This window comes from Mercenaria mercenaria, chromosome 3 (assembly GCF_021730395.1).
Source record: "Mercenaria mercenaria strain notata chromosome 3, MADL_Memer_1, whole genome shotgun sequence".
Classification (NCBI taxonomy): domain Eukaryota; kingdom Metazoa; phylum Mollusca; class Bivalvia; order Venerida; family Veneridae; genus Mercenaria; species Mercenaria mercenaria.
Genome location: NC_069363.1, coordinates 12358952 through 12379752, shown reverse-complemented (window position 1 = coordinate 12379752; position 20801 = coordinate 12358952). Strand labels below are relative to the sequence as shown.

General features: G+C 35.4%; 1 protein-coding gene across 2 annotated transcripts in view; it reads left to right on the top strand.

Moving 5' to 3' along the window:
• Positions 1 to 3374: 3374 nt before the first annotated feature.
• Positions 3375 to 20801, top strand: part of LOC123525916 (syntaxin-12-like) — a 34999-nt gene continuing 17572 nt past the window's right edge. The window contains exons 1-11 of one of the 2 annotated variants that reach the window (XM_053537883.1): positions 3375 to 3503; positions 7599 to 7706; positions 8472 to 8537; positions 9055 to 9124; positions 10504 to 10603; positions 11020 to 11160; positions 11466 to 11498; positions 14721 to 14767; positions 15601 to 15691; positions 18138 to 18210; positions 18957 to 19039. In XM_053537883.1, the coding sequence (XP_053393858.1) occupies positions 7643 to 7706; positions 8472 to 8537; positions 9055 to 9124; positions 10504 to 10603; positions 11020 to 11160; positions 11466 to 11498; positions 14721 to 14767; positions 15601 to 15691; positions 18138 to 18210; positions 18957 to 19039 (768 nt within the window). In that variant the 5' untranslated portion in view covers positions 3375 to 3503; positions 7599 to 7642. The remainder of the gene's footprint in view (positions 3504 to 7598; positions 7707 to 8471; positions 8538 to 9054; positions 9125 to 10503; positions 10604 to 11019; positions 11161 to 11465; positions 11499 to 14720; positions 14768 to 15600; positions 15692 to 18137; positions 18211 to 18956; positions 19040 to 20801) is intronic. The other variant, XM_053537884.1, reaches the window with a different exon arrangement.

Below are 20801 nucleotides of genomic sequence, written 5' to 3'. Positions count from 1 at the left end.
TAAATTTTTTGTTTAAAAAAAAAACGTCAGTCACCACATTCACATTCTGAATAAAAAATGCTATTTATTTATATTCATTGAATGTAAAGACAATCAAGCCTGTAAGAGATGATGTCTAGTTACATGGTCACTGTTTGAGATAACAGATATCAAAGTGCTATCGCTTTTGCTCACCAGGGGAGAAAACGCTAATAGCGAAAATGACTTAATCGTAGTATTTGCACACTTCCTTCCCCTGATAAGTGAGGAAAATTTCTCAGTATGTAACGGACCTGGCGAAATATATGAGATTCCCATGCCTTTATCAGAAATGTGCTTTCTTTCCGATGACGTTCCCTATGTCGGCTATACATACGACGGCGTTCCCGGCGAAGACATGTTTGGAATCATGTCAGTTTATACTGACAGCAGTCTGCATGGTACTGTTGACAAGGTAATAATTTGTCTGCAAGTTATAACATTTTATATTACTTTTTTAAAAAATCAGTTATTCATAATACAGATTCGTTAAATATAAACGATATTATATTTAAACATAATTCCATATTTAAGGGAAATATCAATAAGAAGACTTATAGTCTACTGATAGATTCTTGCTGACGAAAGTATACATTTTAGTTCTAAATTTTAATTCCAGACGACATGTAGAAACATCACGAGAGAAGACTTTGGATACGCCTATTTTTCTATTCTAAATTTGTAAAAAATATACTTTAAATTGTGTAAATAAAAGTTATTTCATATTTTTCCATTCTCGATGTTAATCATGTGATAATGCGCACGGTGTTGGTGCTAACATACACGTAAACTGATAAATGTATTGTTATATATCAGGAATACATTGTTTGGTAAAGTTTCTTTGAATGTTGTAGAAAAAGGTAAAACTTTTTGATTGCATGTTTGTACCAAATCTGTCATACGGATCAGAGATTTGGGGATTTCAGAAAGCACCTGATATATAAAAAAAATACATCTCAATTTTTTGAAACAGATTCTCGGTGTGCGACAGCAGACAACAACTTCGGCAGTTTTTGGTGAATTTGGCAGATTTCCTTTGTCGGTCATGCGTAGAATCGGAATTATTATGTACTGGCACAGGATCACGAAATCTCCAGACTTTTTATTACATAAATTGGTGTTTTTAATCGATGCAAATGGAATATTAGTGAATAGTTGGTCAAAAACTGTGAAAAGTTTGCTGTCTGATCTAGGATTTTCTTACTTATGGAATATGGAATTATAATAATATTAGTAATGTTCAAATACCAAAGTAAATGCAGTAATACAAAGAATATTTGATCATTATTTACAACAGTGGCATTCAGAACTTAGTACTTTTTCAAAGTTAGAAAGTTATAATGTCTTTAAAAATGACTTTTGTCAAGAAGAAAAATATTTATAATGTATTGATCGATAATATAAAAGATAAAACAGCTTTATCTAGATTCAGATGCTCTGCATGCACATAAGTTGACAATCGAAGAAGGTAGATTCAGAAATATTGGAAGGAGTCGGCGATTATGTACAAAATATAATATGCATCAAATTGAAAACGAATATCATTTCTTATTGGTTTGTCCTTTTTTATTATGATGTATGGCCTAGTGTTCCTAAAGTCAAATTTATTATAATTTAAACTCATAGAAGTAAGCTTGTCAGTTTAGGAAAATACACCTACTTCGCAACACTTAAAAGAAATGAAGCAATTGGATAACTACTTTTATGCTAATGTTATGAATGAAATGTTATTTACTTGTGTGTATATATATTCATGATGCTAAATATATTTATAGTTAATTGTACACTTCACTCATACTGTATATGACTCATATTTTTCTGTGATATGTGTATGTACCGCCACATTGTAATTGACGATGAACATGTATATGTTTTTACCGAATAAACTTTGACTTGACTTGACTTGAATAGAAATTAGATATTTGTCTTATAACCTGTGTAATAACCTTTTGACACCATTGAAACTATATTGCGGCCTGAATGCGAAAAAAATACAACTTCTGTGGCAGGTAAGATTTTAAATATCCAGTGTCTTTGCTGTAAATATACGGGGAAATTACCATTTTTCTCACGATTGTCCTTAAATTTGGCATGATTCATTATTAGTGTCTTGTTGCGCATGTTCCCAGTCGAAGTTGCAAAAATGCTCATAATGAGAAAGGGTAAGTTTCTACTACACTTTTTATCATTCCATTATGTTTTAACTTTTTAGTGCTTAGTGTAGTTTGAAGTTTAGAAGCGAAAAATTATGCATTTTCTTGCTGAATCTTTTTAATAAGATTAAATGTCTCTTATTTGTTTTCTAAATGATGTATTGTTTAAACGTGTTTTCCATGATCTTATTGTAATCTTCGTTAAAAGCAATAGTTATTCCTAACAAGGGTTTTCCTGGATTCCTGTTTAAACTAGATATTGCCATTGATATTATACATCAATCTATAGAACTCTGATGTTGCTATTAGCAACTTTATTTTCTTGGTAAGTTTCGAATCAAAAATCGAAAAATGTTTTCGATGTGTAAATTTAAGCCATTATTTTACACCAAATCTTTTCGGTTCAATTTTGAATTTATTTGTCGGAAACTTTCAGGATATCTTAAATAGCAAAGAAGTATTATTTCTGTGTAAGAACTTTAGAATGATTGTACTTTACAGCTTGATAATGCAGTTCAGGGAAAACCATGATACTGATTAGATGGATCTATTAGTAACCTTTGATTGGCAGGCCATTCAAAAATTGTTTTATTGCACGTCATCAGAAATAATTTTTCTTGTATTTTTTAGTTTAACTTTAATAGTCCAACAAGACATATGGAAAACCCTGAACGTTGCGGATTAGGTGCATCTAACAGCAAGTATTTACCAGAAAGTCATTCAATAAGTATTTTATTATAGGCCTATGCCATCATAGATAAATTTAATATTCACGTATTCAACTTAAATTTCGACTTTAATAGTCCAGCAAAACGCAGGCCTATGGTGAATATAGTCAAGTAGTTACTTTGGGCCTTTGATTTATACTGTCGAATTTCGTTAATTCGAACTCGTCTTCAGGTCCCGGCAAAATCCTATAAAATGTATATCGTTCCAATATTGGAACTAACGACAAGTCGAACTAATTTTGCCTGTCCGCGTAAAGTTCCTGTGAACCGTAGGAGGTCATGTAATTTTGTTTTTAGTGGTCAACTATTATTCAATAGTTCCTTTCCGTCAAAGAAGAGAAAGCGCACAGTAAAAAAATAACCCGTTTTCTTTAACGTCCTATTTTTTAGATCATGCTTTATCTACCCCGAACAGAAATAAAAATGCGTCAGTGAGGGACGACAGTGAATCAGAAGAAATAGTATTCGCATGTATATTCATTGCCAGTGACGTCATAACATGGCTGTCTACATTTTTCGGAGGAGGATGTGAGATAGATATATTTTGAAAATTTTAACTTTACGGAGATTCCCTGTGTTTTATAATCAAGTATATGCTAAGAAGGTGTATATTTTGTTTTTATGTTTTATTTATTACATGATAGAACACTCAGGTTTTCCATACGAACACAAAATAACAGCAAAATAAATTTTAGTCCTGGACCTGGCTTCCAAAACTCTAAATTATGCCGCTTTTTTATATTTTATTTTTTTCATAGTTGCGGCTTTAGAGTTTTGGACCAGGCCTACTATGAAACCATACCAAAATAAAAAGTTGTCCAACTTTTCGTCGCAAACGTAGTCAACTGAAATTTTGAACGAAGATGTATGGATATCTTGATAAAGTAATCACTTCTGCATCAGTTAACACCATTTATCAAATTCTGGAAGCAAATCTTACAATAAAATCGCCGATTTTTACAAGTCACTGCTAGATCAGCCATTGTTGAATAGCTACAACGAGATTCTCGCATGACGTAACAGCGCGAGCCGCTAAAAATACACATGTAGAGTCTCTAGAGCACCTTGTAAACAAAAGAAATGATTTATACATACAAGTTTTCTAAAGGATTTATCTATGAAAGTAATAATTCAAATCAATTTCAATAAAAAATAACCATTTTCCCAAGTTTTTGTGCCACCGGGATGCTGATGCAACTTCAAATACGAAGCGGCACATGTGAGTGCTCTCTTAGCGGTTCGCGCGGGTGAAAGGTCAGTCTCGTATTTCAAAGAGCAAGATGGCGGCGTAAAGTAAACGTTTCAGACCAGTTCGAAATTGTCAGGTAGTTCTGCCATCAATTATGGGTTTTAATGCGTAAAATTTGGCACAATGGTAGATTTTACTATATATTAACTGATCAGAAAGTGCTGCTGCCGATTTCTTTTAAAATGAACAAACGCGAGCGTGTCAGATTTCTGGCACGATTATTGGTATGATTTCCCTACGGAGTGCACTTCAGCTCTCCCGTCAAAATCCAGTATATAAACCGAGAGAGCTGAAGATCTTAAGCTAAATAAATTTATGACAAATATGAAAATCTTTTTCGTTAATATCTTCACAGGAGCCTGAAATTCTATCCAAAAGCCATGAAAAGTCTGTATACGAAAAAAGACCCCCCTTCTATATAATAAAAACACCAGGAATGAAACGCATTCACACCCCACCCACCACGAGAAAACAAGAAAATTTCAAAGTAAGCAGTGCGAGTGTTCTCGGATTGCGTAATTATCTAAAGGCAACTAAAATATATGCGGCGCTGTGCTTACTGGTCGCTTCACCGTGTAAACTAACACGAAATCAACGATTTCAACAACATTTCGTTCATCGTCCAAACAATTGCGTGACGTCACACCTTCATGTATATTTCTTCACCGGAGTTAATATTGCTTTTGTGTAAATGCCAGTATCCGGTCCGATCCGTACACAATTTAGAACAGAACAGAACAGCATCGTGTAAACTATGTCATTTGTCATTTACAACACAATTAATATTTGATATCAGAAAACTCATTCCGTATCACTAAGCGTAGCTGAGCAGCCATGATATTCTTTTTTCTGTTCTGCGCTGCTTCCGTCAATGGTTGGGTTACTTCCCCTCTTTTGTCAATGCTAGAGTTAGTTCCCATAATGGGTTTTTTCCAACATGATATGCCTAATTCTTCTATTATTTAATGGTTAAAGAAATTCAAAGATGTAATATTTATTGAAAGAAGTATTAATAATAAAACATGACATATACAGATATTTTTTACCTGGTTCTTGAAATTATTTTGTATTCTCTCCGGCGCAGAAATATACATGAAGGTGTGACGTCACGCAATGGTTTGGACGATGAACGAAATGTTGTTGAAATCGTTGATTTCGTGTTAGTTTACACGGTGAAGCGACCAGTAAGCACAGCGCCGCATATATTTTAGTTGCCTTTAGATAATTACGCAATCCGAGAACACTCGCACTGCTTACTTTGAAATTTTCTTGTTTTCTCGTGGTGGGTGGGGTGTGAATGCGTTTCATTCCTGGTGTTTTTTATTATATAGAAGGGGGGTCTTTTTTCGTATACAGACTTTTCATGGCTTTTGGATAGAATTTCAGGCTCCTGTGATATCTTTGAGTTTTCAGTTAAACAGGTTGGTGTCAACTTTTAATTGAAATAAATTATGTCACTATAGTATCTTTTTCTCTCTTGTCATTGAGTGTAATTATTGCTACTTTTGATCAGGACGCAGAGTCACGGCTGTTTTAGCAGGTTAGTCCCACAGGCACGGGTCCACTGTATACTTTTTGTTTAATATAATTTTTTTCACACATCTACGGGGATACTCCCAGCAATCAATTTCTGATCATAACAGGGAGGTTACACCAATATACTTTATATATGTTAGTCAAAAGAAAAAAAAATCGATGACAAAAAATCCGGTCATAGTATCATTTACATTGAAAAGGTGAACTATGCGAGCGTAACGCTATGGGAAGCTACTCGGCAAACTTGTGGAACATTTCAAAATCGGATTTTATACACTTGCAGTCGCTACCTGCATGATTGCACCTTCGACACATTTTAAGCTATCCATAAATACTAAACTGACCCCATAAATTGCTTTGAAATACACAGAACAAGTCTCTAGGAGCGAAATATTTCAAATATCCCCGGCGATTTCAGCTGCCAAACTAAGTGATAAAAACCAGGAACACGTCCGCTATCCGGAATGAAATCACCGGGGATAACTGAAATATTTCGCTCGTAGAGACTTATACCGTGTTTTTCAAAGTAATTTATGGGGTCAGTTTAGCATTTATGGAAGGCTTTAAATGTTTCAAAGGTGCGATCATGCAGGTAGTGGCTGCAAGTGTATAAACTCCGATTTTGAAATGTTCCACAAGTTTGCCGAGTAGCTTCCAATAGCTTTACGCTCGCATAGTTCACCTTTTCAATGTAAATGATACTATGACCGGATTTTTTGTCATCGATTTTTTTTTCTTTTGACTAACATATATAAAGTATATTTGTGTGAAAAAAATTATATTAAACAAAAAATATACACTGGACCCGTGCCTGTGGTTAGTCCCATCAAGTTTTAGCCCAACTAATTGTGCGCAAAGGGCTCTTTGATATATAGAGACTATAATGCCCTCTGGGCACATTCCACTTACCATTCAAAACAATGCAGAAAGTTTTCCTTCTGTGTATATATTATAACCAGCGACGCAAATCACGTTGCTAACTTTTAGAGTCTACATATTTAAACCCAATTTTTTGCACTAAAAATTACATGTCTGGAAAGCTCATTCCAAATACAATCATTTATATGTCCTAACTATTGAAAAACCCTCCGTTTTATAGGCAAAACCCTTTTAAACTCCATGGATGTCAGCGTGTTTTCAGCTTACACCATTAAACTTCTTCCTCAGTCATATAAAGCTGTGTGTGTATTGATTGGTTTATTTTTAATTCTTACTCGCTTGATATATATGTTTAACTATAAATCATGAAGTTTAAATCGCGTTGCTTTCCACCACAGTTTTGGTCCTAACTACTTGTCTTGAGACATAGAAGCAGATATACGGTAAATGTCAATCTGTGAAATCGGTCTGCCTTGCAGTCAAAAAATTGAGACTAATCAAATTTATGAATTGTTTACAGATTGGGCTTATAAGGGCAATGGCTAGGGGTCTGGTAAGTAGACGTCTTGACTAGATGTTACCATACCGCTAGACAAATCCTGTCTAAAGGTCCAGTAATTAATATGTATCTGGAAAATGATATTTGCAGGGAGGATAGTTTAATTTGCTATAGTCTTAAAAATAATTCTAAGGAAGTGGCTAGACCCGTGATCTAGAGGTTCAGTAATGGAAATGTTGTCTTATAGTTAGAAGTGACTCTCCTTTATTAGCTTTTTTTTGCTGTCCAAAGATAGTTTAATCAATTAATTATCATTCTTCTGTGTCATACATTGCTTTAGTTTGACAGAGTTTGGAAAGTTTTTCAGATAAAAAGTCTTATACATATATATGTGTTGATCCTTGAAAAATTTATTTCCTAACTTTGTTAGATGCATTGTACTTCAACGTCTTGATAACCCAAAATATACTACTATACACATGACTCCTGTTACAGTACACTGGTGTGTAAATGTTGCATTGTTTTAATTATTTCAGGTTGACTATACAGATATAAAAGTTGATTTGTTCAAACAGTAATCATGGCAAGTTATGGTAGAGGTTCGTTTGATCAGTTTTCATCCTACCAAGACAGTGGGTCATCAGGTATTTGTTTGTATTAAAACTTTAAAATTATTTAACCTGGAACATGTTGAAGTGATTAGTATATGGAACATACAGTAAATCACTAAAATAAGACAGTGTGCCCTGTTATCACACATTTTTAGCTCATTATTTTATGCACAAGATTTTAAATAGGGAGGTTGTCAGTTTGATATTTCGTTTTAAAAGAAAACTTTGACATAACCTAGCATTTCAGAAATTCTGTTTGAAGGGTTAAATTATCATCCACCTTTAATTGTCAGATACTTCAATGATCAAGGCAGTACTGGTACATAGTCCAGGAAGAGTGGTTTAGCTTAAATGGACACCTTTATACAATCTGAATGTTGTTGAAAGGCAAATGTAAACAGCATAACACAGTGAGGGTTTACTGTAATTTACATTACATGATGTTGTGGCCTCTCATGCCAAGGTTATAGAGGTGCATTGTTCAGCTTTAATTTTAACAAGGCATGTGATGATGTGCAATATGCAAGTTGTTATGAGCTTTTAAAAATGTAAGATTACAATGCTGTATTGCAAATACTCATATTTCTGTTAATGCAGCCAGCAGCTATAAATAGCATCACACCATTGTGTTTTGTGACATGACCGGTGTCACTTTATAGGATTTTGTGACTGTCATTTGAATCATTAGTATTTTTCCATTTAATACCTGTATGACCAAATTATTTTATTTTTTAATGACAGTTCTTTAGGTCTTCATTATTTATTAGCTAATGGAATGCCTTTTTGTTTTTGTTCTAGGAGGAGATGACAGTACAAAGCTGGCACAGTCTGTGGGCAACAATATACAGAAAATTTCTCAAAATGGTACTGGACTGGTTTTCACTATTCCATTGTGAATTGTATAAAATATGGTAGTGTTAGGGTACAGCAGTAAATACTGTACAGTATACAATTGAAAACCACAAGAATGTTAGTTATCTGAGATACATTTATAACTTTTGGTCTTGGATGTCTATATGCGGTTATGTTCCTTGTGTTATAGTTATGTGTTAGACAAATGAAGTTCAAAAATCCAGTTATCTGAATGGACAAACATTTCAAAACTTAAACTCAAAGACAGAAATGGTGTTTTATATGTGTCTAAGGCAGAGTTTTAAAGATTTTTGGTTTGATATTTATGTTTTTCATCATGTTTATGAGAAAATACAGATTAATCATTAATTCAGTTCATATGATTTCATGGGACAAAACTTTTATTTTTAAAACGGTTTATTCATTTGTTTGTAAGAATGTTACGCATTGGTGCAGTTATGTAATCTATGAAAACTGGGTTTCCCACAAATATTGATTATTTCACAGTAAATATATTTTTCCATTTCAGTGAAACAGTTGGAGAAGCTGGTTCAGCAGATTGGAACTCCTCAGGACTCGGAGGAAGTCAGAGATAGAGTGTGAGTATCACTGAGTAAACTCGAATCATTTCATCTCAAGTAATTTTTCAGTTCTGTCACTTGACTCACTTTGCTCTAGGTCAATGGATTGTCAGTTTGGTTCTGGAGAACAAGTCAGTACAGTTACAAAATCCAGGAACACAAGTTATCTTAGCATTTTGCTGTTACATAACTAAAACACTGAAAAATGGCATTAAGCCCAGAATAAACTAGGGCTTCTTTTGAGAAAAGTGCATGTCTCCACAACTGCCTAATCATCTAGATTGGCATTTCTTCTCCATTATGTATCTGAGTCAACCATGCACCAACACCTGTATCACTGGCATAAGTATTTTCGGTAATTCAAGGGCCATAATTCTGAAGTGCCTTGGCCAATTTGGCTAGTTATCGAACATGGCTGAGGACTTATTGGCAAACACGTTCTTTTCAAGTTTGATGAAGATTGGATGAGAAATATTCGACTTAAGAGTGCAGACAAGATTTGTGACAGACAGACACACAAACACACACACACAGACAGGAGTACATCAGTATGTCTCCCACCACAGTGGTGTGGGAGACATAATTAAAGAAATTGTCTTTATTTAAATTGTTAGCATTCTTACTCCATAATTTCATGCTATATATAATTCTGACTACTTTCTGTAAAAAGCATATATGCTGACATCTCATATGATACGTAGACTGCATAAATCAAACAGAAATTGTTGTCATTACAGATCCGCCAACTTAATATTTGTTGGAGTTAACGTCGCACCGACACATGTTAGGTCATATGGCGACTTTCCAGCTTTAATGGTGGAGGAAGACCCCAGTTGCCCCTCCGTGCATTATTTCATCACAAGCGGGCACCTGGGTAGAACCACCGACCTTCCGTAAGCCAGCTGGATGGCTTCCTCACATGAAGAATTCAACGCCCTGAGTGAGGCTCGAACCCACATCGATGAGGCGCAAGTGATTTGAAGTCAGCGACCTTAACCACTCGGCCACGGAGGCCCCGCCACTAACTTATACATTAGTTTAAAGATAACAATAAAATTCTGCATAAAGTTTAACCTTGTCCACTCAAACTTTGATGATTCAGAAACCACCCTTCGTTCAAACTTATTGTCAGGTCCTGGCAAAATCCCTATATAATGAATGTTTCTTGATGGTTCAAACTGCTGATAGCTGGAATGAATTTTTCTGGTCCCATCTAGTTCAAGGGAACAAAGTTTTACTATATATTGATGATAAAGGGATAAGTGTGCTAAAACTTTCAGAAAGATTCTATAGACTTAACATATAAATGAAAAAAATGTTATAGTCTTGCAAAATTTTATGTTTTAATTTCCGGCTTAAGAATTATCAGTAATTACACATTTTTGTTCTGATTTCAGTCACCAGGTTGTACATTCCACAAACACAATAGCCAAAGATACTAACAAAGACATGCAGACCCTGGCCCATCTTCCAGCACCACTAAACACACAGCAAGCGGTACAAAATTTATGTATTATCTTAAATTTTAAGGATATGCTTTGCGCATAATGAAAAAAAAGCCATGAATAAAATATCTAGGTTTGTAAGAATAACAATGACAGACTTACTTCTCAAGATTTAAAGGGGTACACCTCAAGATTTAGATGGAATATCAGCAAAATTTTGAATTTTTTCTGTCATTTATTAGAACTGTGAATAAAAAGTAAAAAGGAGGTGGTTAGGTCATTTCTAGACACTTTCTCTTCATGAAAACTTCTTGTAATTTTTTAAAATATGAAGAGAAAAAAGCAAGCATTTAAATTTTCAGCAAACACTCCTGGGAAGCACTTGTTACTGTGCCTTTAATTATGAGTATATTAAAACATTCTTGCTATCATGTTGTATAGCTGTGATATTTTATGTCCATATTTTAGCGACAGTTTAAGATGCAGAAAGAACGTCTAACAGAGCAGTTTAGTGACGTTTTGAAGAATTTCCAGACTGTTCAAAGAACAGCAGCGGAGAAAGAACGAGCGAGCATTTCTCGAGCACGAGCTGCTTCAAGCTCCAACTATGTAAGTAATGTAGCAAACTTTGTTATGTTTCATTGTCATAAACTAATAGCATTTTCTGTGCTGCTTGGAATGTATTGTTCTGTAGCTAATATATGACAGATAGGGAGATAGGATCTTGTATGTTTTATTTCTCTTTCTTTTAAAGTGATGGTTATTTACAGTAAATGTCTCACATGTTTTAGATGTGTTAAAATTTCATTATATTTGAAGTTATGTTGTTATCATAAGTAAAAAAAAATACAAAGCCATGTTGCTTGTATTCATCTTTCACCTAAGTTTACACAAGAACAATCCAATTTATGCAGAAACAGCGGCAGGGTCCTTTAATAGATTTTTCGGTAAGTAGTGGTTGCCTTTCTTGTTCCTGCTCTCAGATCCCCTGGAAGTTGTACTGGAGTAGCTTATTCACCTCTTAACTTGTGTTTGTATTACTCGCATTACATTACTTTGTTATACTGACAAGTGATATAAAGTTTTTCTAACAACACCTGTTTCTAGTTTCATTTCTTTCTGCCCTTAGTTTTGAATTTCTTCAGCTGCCCCTCACTGCTGTGAGATCAAACCCTTGCATAGGAATGTAGAACTTTAAGGAAACCATCCAGCTGGCTTATGCAAGGTTGGTGGTTCTACCCAGGTGCCTGACTGTGCCAGAATATAATGCTTAGAGGGGCACCTTGGGTCTTTCTCCATCATGTGGTCATATTACCTACATTTGTGTCTGTGTAACATTAAACCCAACAAAAAATCAGCACGAAAGACGGAAAAACCTATGTTTCTGGCAGGTCGTATATTCTATCGTATACATCAGTTGCATTTGCTTTGTTCCTTATTTTTGTTAGCTCACCTGTCACAGAGTGACAAGGTGAGCTTTTGTGATCGCGTGGCGTCCGTGCGTACGTGCGTGCGTGTGTGCGTGCATAAACTTTTGCTTGTGACCACTCTAGAGGTCACATTTTTCATGGGATCTTTATGAAAGTTGGTCTGAATGTTCATCTTGATGATATCTAGGTCAAGTTCGAAACTGGGTCACGTGGGGTCAAAAACTAGGTCAGTAGGTCTAAAAATAGAAAAACCTTGTGACCTCTCTAGAGGCCATATTTCTCAATGGATCTTCATGAAAATTGGTCAGAATGTTCATCTTGATGATATCTAGGTCAAGTTTGAAACTGGGTCACGTGGGTCAAAAACTAGGTCAGTAGGTCTAAAAATAGAAAAACCTTGTGACCTCTCTAGAGGCCATATTTCTCAAGAGATCTTCATGAAAATTAGTCAGAATGTTCACCTTGATGATATATAGGTCAAGTTTGAAACTGGGTCACGTGCAGTCAAAAACAAGGTCATTAGGTCTGAAAATAGAAAAACTTTGTGACCTCTCTAGAGGCCATATTTTTCATGGGATCTTTATGAAAATTAGTCAGAATGTTCACCTTGATGATATCTAGGTCAAGTTCGAAACTGGGTCACGTGCGGTCAATAACTAGGTCAGTAGATCTAAAAATAGAAAAACCTTGTGACCTCTCTAGAGGCCATATTTTTCAAGAGATCTTCATGAAAATTGGTCAGAATGTTCATCTTGATGATATCTAGGTCAAGTTTGAAACTGGGTCACGTGCGGTCAAAAACTAGGTCAGTAGGTCTAAAAATAGAAAAACCTTGTGACGTCTCTAGAGGCCATATTTCTCAATGGATCTTCATGAAAATTGGTGAGAATGGTCAGCTTGATGATACCTAGGTCAAGTTCGTAACTGGGTCATGTGCGGTCAAAAACTAGGTCAGTAGGTTGAAAATAGAAAAACCTTGTGACCTCTCTAGAGGCCATATTTTACATGAGATCTTCATGAAAATTGATCTGAATGTTCACCTTGATGATATCTAGGTCAAGTTCAAAAGTGGGTCACGTGCCTTCAAAAACTAGGTCATTAGGTCTAAAAATAGAAAAACCTTGTGACCTCTCTAGAGGCCATATTTTTCAAGAGATCTTCATGAAAATTGGTGAGAATGTTCAGCTTGATGATACCTAGGTCAAGTTAGTAACTGGGTCATGTGCGGTCAAAAACTAGGTCAGTAGGTCGAAAAATAGAAAAACCTTGTGACCTCTGTAGAGGCCATATTTTTCAATGGATCTTCATGAAAATTGGTGAGAATGTTCATCTTGATGATATCTAGGTCAAGTTCAAGAGTGGGTCACGTGCCTTCAAAAACTAGGTCATTAGGTCTAAAAATAGAAAAACCTTGTGACCTCTCTAGAGGTCATATTTTTCAATGGATCTTCATGAAAATTGGTCAGAATTTTTTATCTTGATGATATCTAGGTCACATGTGCTCAAAAACTAGGTCACAGTGTCAAATAATAGAAATAACGACGTCATACTCAGTTCAACACTGGGTCATGTGGGGATAGGTGAGCGATTCAGGACCATCATGGTCCTCTTGTTTTCATTTGTAAAATTACGCACGCTTAAATCTACAAAAGATAGAAGACTTAATTTTTGTATTTATTTCTTTTCCTCATCTTTACAAAATTGAAAAATGGTGACAAAAATTAGACTTTATCTTCCCCCTTAAGTCCATCTGTCAGTACTCACATTTTCTGTCTGGTACATAACTCGTGAAGAGATAGTAATATGTCTGGTCTTACCTTACATTTTGAAAGATCAGTGGTGAAGGTGACACTTTCCAGTCCATAATTCAGCCAGCCATTGATTAAAACTTAAAGTTAATGTTCTTCAGTACAAATCTGTGTTGTACACTAGTTCCATGTATTCAGATATGTTGTGTGCAAAACAGCCTTAGGAGTGGGGTGTTGAACTGTGACAGTTCTTTCTGTGTTTTAGAAGTGTGCCTGTAGTAAAGAAGAGTTTAGTATACTGTTCAAAAATATTAATGTCTTCAAAGAAAACCAAGTAGCTGGAATTGAATTAAAGTCTTCAGTGACTTTAGATGCCAAAAATATTCATTCTTTGACTTTCCATGATACAAGGCTATTCTCTATTTCTTTGTCAATGTTCACCTGATTAGTTTGAAGTTTTATAGATGAAATGCATGTGATAGCTACTGGAGATTTATAACCTGGAATTCCCTCATTGTTGAGGTTCTATTAAATGGTTGCTTGGTTTGGGTTTATTTTTGACTTCGTTAAATTTTGGGCAATCATATGATAAAACAGAAATTTCCATTAAAAATTGAATTTTAGAGTATTACCTATTAATTTTTCATTACATTAAAACTAGTGATTTGTAATAAAGGTTCATAATGTATTTTGAAGTATTTAAAGTATAAAGAACAATGTCAACAAGTAGTTTGAAATCATTCATTTTTGTTTTTGAGATTTTGTGGTTTTGTCAATCCATGAAATTTAATCCTGTAAAGCAGTAAAATTGCTATTTGTTTTATATTCAAAGGTTGGTAAATTTCTCGAATTATGTCCCCACCAAGTAGCTGTTTTGGTCAAAACTCCAAAATTTCATACTAAAGAAAGTAATTGATTTTTCAATTTATATTGAATTTACTGTAGGAAGTTTGCAGACTTGATGATTGAATAAAGTTTTATTTCTTTTCAGTCTGGTTTTGGTGATGAACCTCAAGATGACCAGTTTTCTCGACCGGGGTAAGAAAACGATGTTGTCTTGAATTATATTTTAGCATTTATGATTGTTTAGTATATACATAATTCTCTTTTTGGAAAGTATTTGTTGTTGAAAGAAGTTTTTAATATTTCTTTGTTGAATGAACTTTTAACAGTAGGACAGTGTGTCAAAACTCTAGGCATTTGAGTTAAAAGACTGTATTGTTACCATTTGTCATAGCAAAATCAGCATTTGAAAAATTTGTTTATGAAATTTGAAGTAATAGAATGTTATCACCTGTTCATAAGGGTAGTATATACTTTAAGATCATTAATACTGGTAGGGGAATTATTTTCATGGTTTAAACAATCCACAGAATTTTAACCCAACAAACAAGCAAAAGTCACATTCATTTTTTGTTAAAATTCTGACATTCATATCCCCATGATATAGCAGTTTTTGCCAAAACTACAAAATGTACCCATAAAATTAAATGATTTCACAGCAGTTGTTGCTTTGTCCAGATCTTTCTCTGGATAATTCTAAAGGGTTTTGTCCAAACATGCAGAATTGTATCCATGAAATTAACCTTTAACCTGCTGGTGGCAAGTGATTCTGCCTTTGCTACCAGTCCAGACCAAGATCAGCCTGATCATGGTCTGCACTGTTCACTAATCAGTCAGTAAATTTTCAGTGAACACCCCTTCTAATAATAAATGGTACTGCCCAAATTGAATGATAGACCAGTCCATTTCAGGAACTTAGCAGGGTAAAGGTTAAGAATAAGAAGGATCACTGGAAACAGTGAGTTTATCAGAATGTAATAGACTGTTAACACTGAAAAGCAAAACATGAGACCATGTTCATGTTTCAGGTATTCACAAACAGCACAGGTTCTACAGATGGAGAATGATGTAGATCTTGAAATGATCCAAGAAAGAGAATCTGCCATAAAGCAGCTGGAGGTATGCTCAAAGTCTATGCTGAATATCTTTGTGTTCCATTAAGAGATCTTTAAGCCTGCCATTCATTTGCATAGTGAGCTCAGTAGGTAGATCACAAGGTAATGAATTGAGAGATCACCAATTTGGGCCCATGGCAAAGTGAATTGTTCTTCTTAGTGATATGACAGAAGACAACAAATGGTTTGCACTCCACCTAGGTTTCATGTAGGGTAGTTATCAAGTCATTTTTATACGCCCGTCTCTGAACACCCTTGGCGAGGGGGCGGGCGGTCGGCGTCCAAAAGCATGTCCGCTCTCTAAGTCGAACAGTTTTCATCTGATCTTCACCAAACTTGGTGACAATGTTTGTGGGCATTATATCTTGGCCAAGTTCGTTAACCAGCCAAATCGCCTCATGCACTCCTGGATTATGGCCCTTGAATTACTCGAAAAACTGCGAATTTAGCCTTGTCTACTCTCTTCAACAGTTTTCATCTGATCATCCACAAACTTGCAGATAATGTTTTTGGGCATAATATCTTGGCCAAGATCGTTAACCAGCCAAATCGCCCCAGGCACTTGTGGATTATGGCCCTTGAATTACTCGAAAAACTGCGAATTTAGCCTTGTCCGCTCTCTAGGTCAACAGTTTTCATCTGATCATCCACAAACTTGCAGATAATGTTTGTGGGATAATATCTCAGCCAAGTTCGATAACCAGTCAAATCGCCCCAGGCACTCTTGGATTATGGGCCTTGAATTACTTGAAATTTGCAGATTTAGCCTTGTCCGCTCTCTAAGTTGAACAGTTTTCATCCGATCTTCACCAAACTTGCTGACAATGTTTGTGGGCATAATATCTTGGCCAAATTCGATAAACAGCCAAATTGCCCCAAGCACTCTTAGATTATGGCCCTTGAATTAGGCCAAGTTCGATGACGGGCCAATTTTGTGACAGTCTGCCACTCTTATTGAATGATATGAGGACTGGTATAGAATTCTGAACACAGGTCGGGTTAAAGGGAATACTGTAAAAAAAAAAGGTGGTAAAACCCATATATAAACTAAGAATTTCTTCATTCCGCCTTTCTTGATGCAGGAAACATCAAATAAGTAATCCAGATCATAGATACATCTTTCACAAATTTTCTTATGCTGAAGATGATTTGTGCATCTCTACTGCATATAAAACTGTTCATCTTAGCTTTATCTGTGGTGGTTTCCACACTTAAAGTGAAATTATGCACATTTTTATGCCCCCGCCATAAAATGCATATAGTGTTACCCCTGTCCGTGTTTGTGTGTGTGTTCGGGAAAGGGTGGTGTTCGTGTCTGGGCCATAACTTTGACATGCATGGTGCGATATCAGAATAATTTGACACAAATGATAAGCATGGATAGACGATGTGTCATGCGCAACAACCATTTCACTAGCTCAAAGGTCAAGGTCACAGTCCTTGATTGAACTTAGCCAATTTTCACTACATAAGTGGTTTTCGTGTCCGGGCCATAACTTTGACATGCATGGTCCGATTTCAGAATAATTTTACACAAATGATAAGCATGGATAGACGATGTATCATGCGCAAAACCATTTCACTAGCTCAAAGGTAAAGGTCACAGTCCTTGGTTGAACTTTTTCACTACATATACAGATTACTAAATTTTCTGGTTTTCTTACAATATTTTTTTTTCGTAAATAAATAGGGCCAAGGGTCCTTCTTTTAGTTTGTGAGCAATACCATGCCTGTGACCTTTCTCATGTTGCGGGGGCATCCGTGTCTGCGACACATTTCTAGTTCTAGTAAAATTCTAGCTGAAATAGATGTGTGTGTGAAAAGGGTGGAGGAAATAATAGCTTTTAACCCAATATACCAAACTTTTCCTGTTACCAGTAGGAAATAACTTTCCAAATATGACTTTTCTTATTTTGACTGGGGCAGTCTTTTTAAGAAAAGTCAAACTGCACGCTGGAGTTGCTTCCCTTGCACTTCAGAAATCTCAGCCTATAGGTAAAGGATATCACTGCGTAGGAGATTGAAGAAAAGAACTGTTATTTTATTAGTCCGATTGCTTAATTTCTAAAGCATCAACTTCAAATACTTGAATTATCAGCATTATCGTTAATTTAACACATTTAAATGCACAGCTTTTATAAAACAGTCCCCAAAAACACACTGTGTGCAGTAAGATGCACATAATGCCACTTTAATTAAGCAGGATTGGGGGAAAAATCCAGTAACTAGAGTTAAATTACCATTTACATATCGCTTCAATTAATAGCATTGAACATAAATCTAGCTGACTTCCATTGTCACTACTGGAAATAATGTTGAAACTATAGTCAACCACTCGCAATGAAATTGTCTTTCATAAAATTATAAAGCACAAATTCTGTTCATGAATGAAAAAGTGTGATGTGTAGTTTATTTTTATTGTATGTTCACATATTTTGTTTGATTTCTAGAGTGACATTATGGATGTAAATCAGATCTTTAAGGACTTGGGCATGCTGGTTCATGAACAAGGAGAGGTTTTAGGTAAGTAATGGTGTATTGTTAAAGGTGGTTAATCAGATTGTGGTCAAGTAGTGGATTTGATCAAACTAGCAGGTGATCATTTACACTTACTTGCATTCACTTTGTGTGTAATAAATGGTAGATTTTCACTTGATGGATTTTTAAGATTTGATATTCCTACCCTGATTGCCCAGCTGACATAGTCTTTATTTATAGCATAAGTGTAGATTTAATAAACATACTTTGCCAAGGAATGATATAAATATAAGAACTATTTATTACATTTGACAAAGAATTGCATGAACAATTCTACATTCAGATGAAATTCTGTAGAAATGCAAGTTTGTAAAATTATTACCTCCCTTTGCCTAATTTGTTGTACAGCCGAGATAAATTGGAAATATATGAATTTGGAAGCTACACACTTCCAAAGCTTGCCTTTTTGTTCAGATTGTTAAAATGAAATAGTCTCCCTTTTACAAAATTTCATTAAAGAAATAAAGACACATTTTAGTAGGGATCTGACCCTGTGTTATTGGGCCTTTTGTTCTTTAAATAAATCTGTAATAGAATATACGAAAAATTTTATTAAATGTTGCTTAAATGTGAAAAACTGTTTGCTCACATTGGTCTGAAATGATGCTTTCATGGCAGCTTGGATTCTCCTCCTCAAGTATACAATGTAACAGGAAAGTTGTTGTACAGATTATCTAGTGAGGTTTTACCCTTTCACAAAGTAAATAGATTTTATTTATCTTTGTAAACAGACAGTATAGAGGCAAATGTAGAACATGCTACAATCCATGTAGAAGAAGGAAACAAACAATTGAGTGCGGCCCAAAATTATCAGGTACTCTATTGTATTTCATCTTTGTGATTTACTGTTTAAGGTAGTTTTGCACATTTTTAGCTCACCTGTTACATAGTAACAAGGTGAGCTTTCGTGATCGCGCAGCGTCTGTCGTCCGGAAGTTGGAAGTTCGTTTGAATGTTCATCTTGATGATATCTAGGTCAAGTTTGAAACTGAGTCAACTGCGGTCAAAAACTAGGTCAGTATGTCTAAAAATAGAAAAACCTTGTTACCTCTCTAGACGCCATACTTTTCAATGGACCTTCATGGAAGTAAGTCAGAATGTTCTCCTTGATGATATGTAGGTCAAGTTTGAAACTTGGTCACTGTTGTCAATAACTAAGTCAGTAGGTCAAATAAAAAAACCTTGTGACCTCTCTAGAGGCCATATTTTTCATGGGATCTGTATGAAAGTTGGTCTGAATGTTCATCTTGATGATATCTAGGTCAAGTTTGAAACTGGGTCAACTGGGGTCAAAAACTAGGTCAGTCTGTCTAAAAATAGAAAAACCTTGTTACCTCTCTAGAGGCCATACTTTTCAATGGATCTTCATGAAAGTTGGTCAGAATGTTCACCTTGATGATATCTAGGTCATGTTCGAAATTGGGTCACGTGCCTTCAAAAACTAGGTCAGTAGGTCAAATAATAAAAAAACCTTGTGACCTCTCTAGAGGCCATATTTTTCATGGGATCTGTATGAAAGTTGGTCTGAATGTTCATCTTGATGATATCTAAGTCGAGTTCGAAACTGGGTCAACTGCGGTGAAAAACTAGGTCAGTAGGTCTAAAAATAGAAAAACCTTGTGACCTCTCTAGAGGCCATACTCGTGAATGAGTCTTCATGAAAATTGGTCAGAATGTTCATCTTGATGATATCTAGGTCAAGTTCGAAACTGGGTCACGTGCCATCAATAACTAGGTCAGTAGGTCAAATAAAAAGCCTTGTGACCTCTCTAGAGGCCATATTTTTCATGGGATCTGTATGAAAGTTGGTCTGAATGTTCATCTTGATGATGTCTAGGTCAAGTTCGAAACTGTGTCAACTGCAGTCAAAAACTAGGTCAGTATGTCTAAAAATAGAAAAACCTTGTGACCTCTCTAGAGGCCATACTTGTGAATGAGTCTTCATGAAAATTGGTCAGAATGTTCATCTTGATGATATCTAGGTCAAGTTCGAAACTGGGTCACGTGCCATCAATAACTAGGTCAGTAGGTCAAATAAAAAAGCCTTGTGACCTCTCTAGAGGCCATATTTTTCATGGGATCTGTATGGAGTTTGGTCTGAATGTTCACTTGATGATATCTAGGTCAAGTTTGAAACTGGGTCAACTGCGGTCAAAAACTAGGTCAGTCGGTCTAAAAATAGAAAAACCTTGTTACCTCTCTAGAGGTCCATACTTTTCAATGGATCTTCATGAAAGTAATGTCAGAATGTTCATCCTTGATGATATTAGGTCAAGTTCGAAACTGGTCACTGCCGTTCAAAAACTAGGTCAGTATGTCAAATAATAAAAAAACCTTGTGACCTCTCTAGAGGCCATATTTTTCATGGATCTTATGGAAGTAGTCAGAATGTTCATCTTGATGATATCTAGGTCAATTCGAAATTGGTCACTGCGGTCAAAACTAGTCAGTAGGTCTTAATAAAAAAACCTGTGACCTCTCTAGAGCCATACTATGAATGAGTCTTTATGAAAATTGGTCGAATGTTCATCTTGATGATATCTAGGTCAAGTTCGAAACTGGGTCAACGGCCTCAA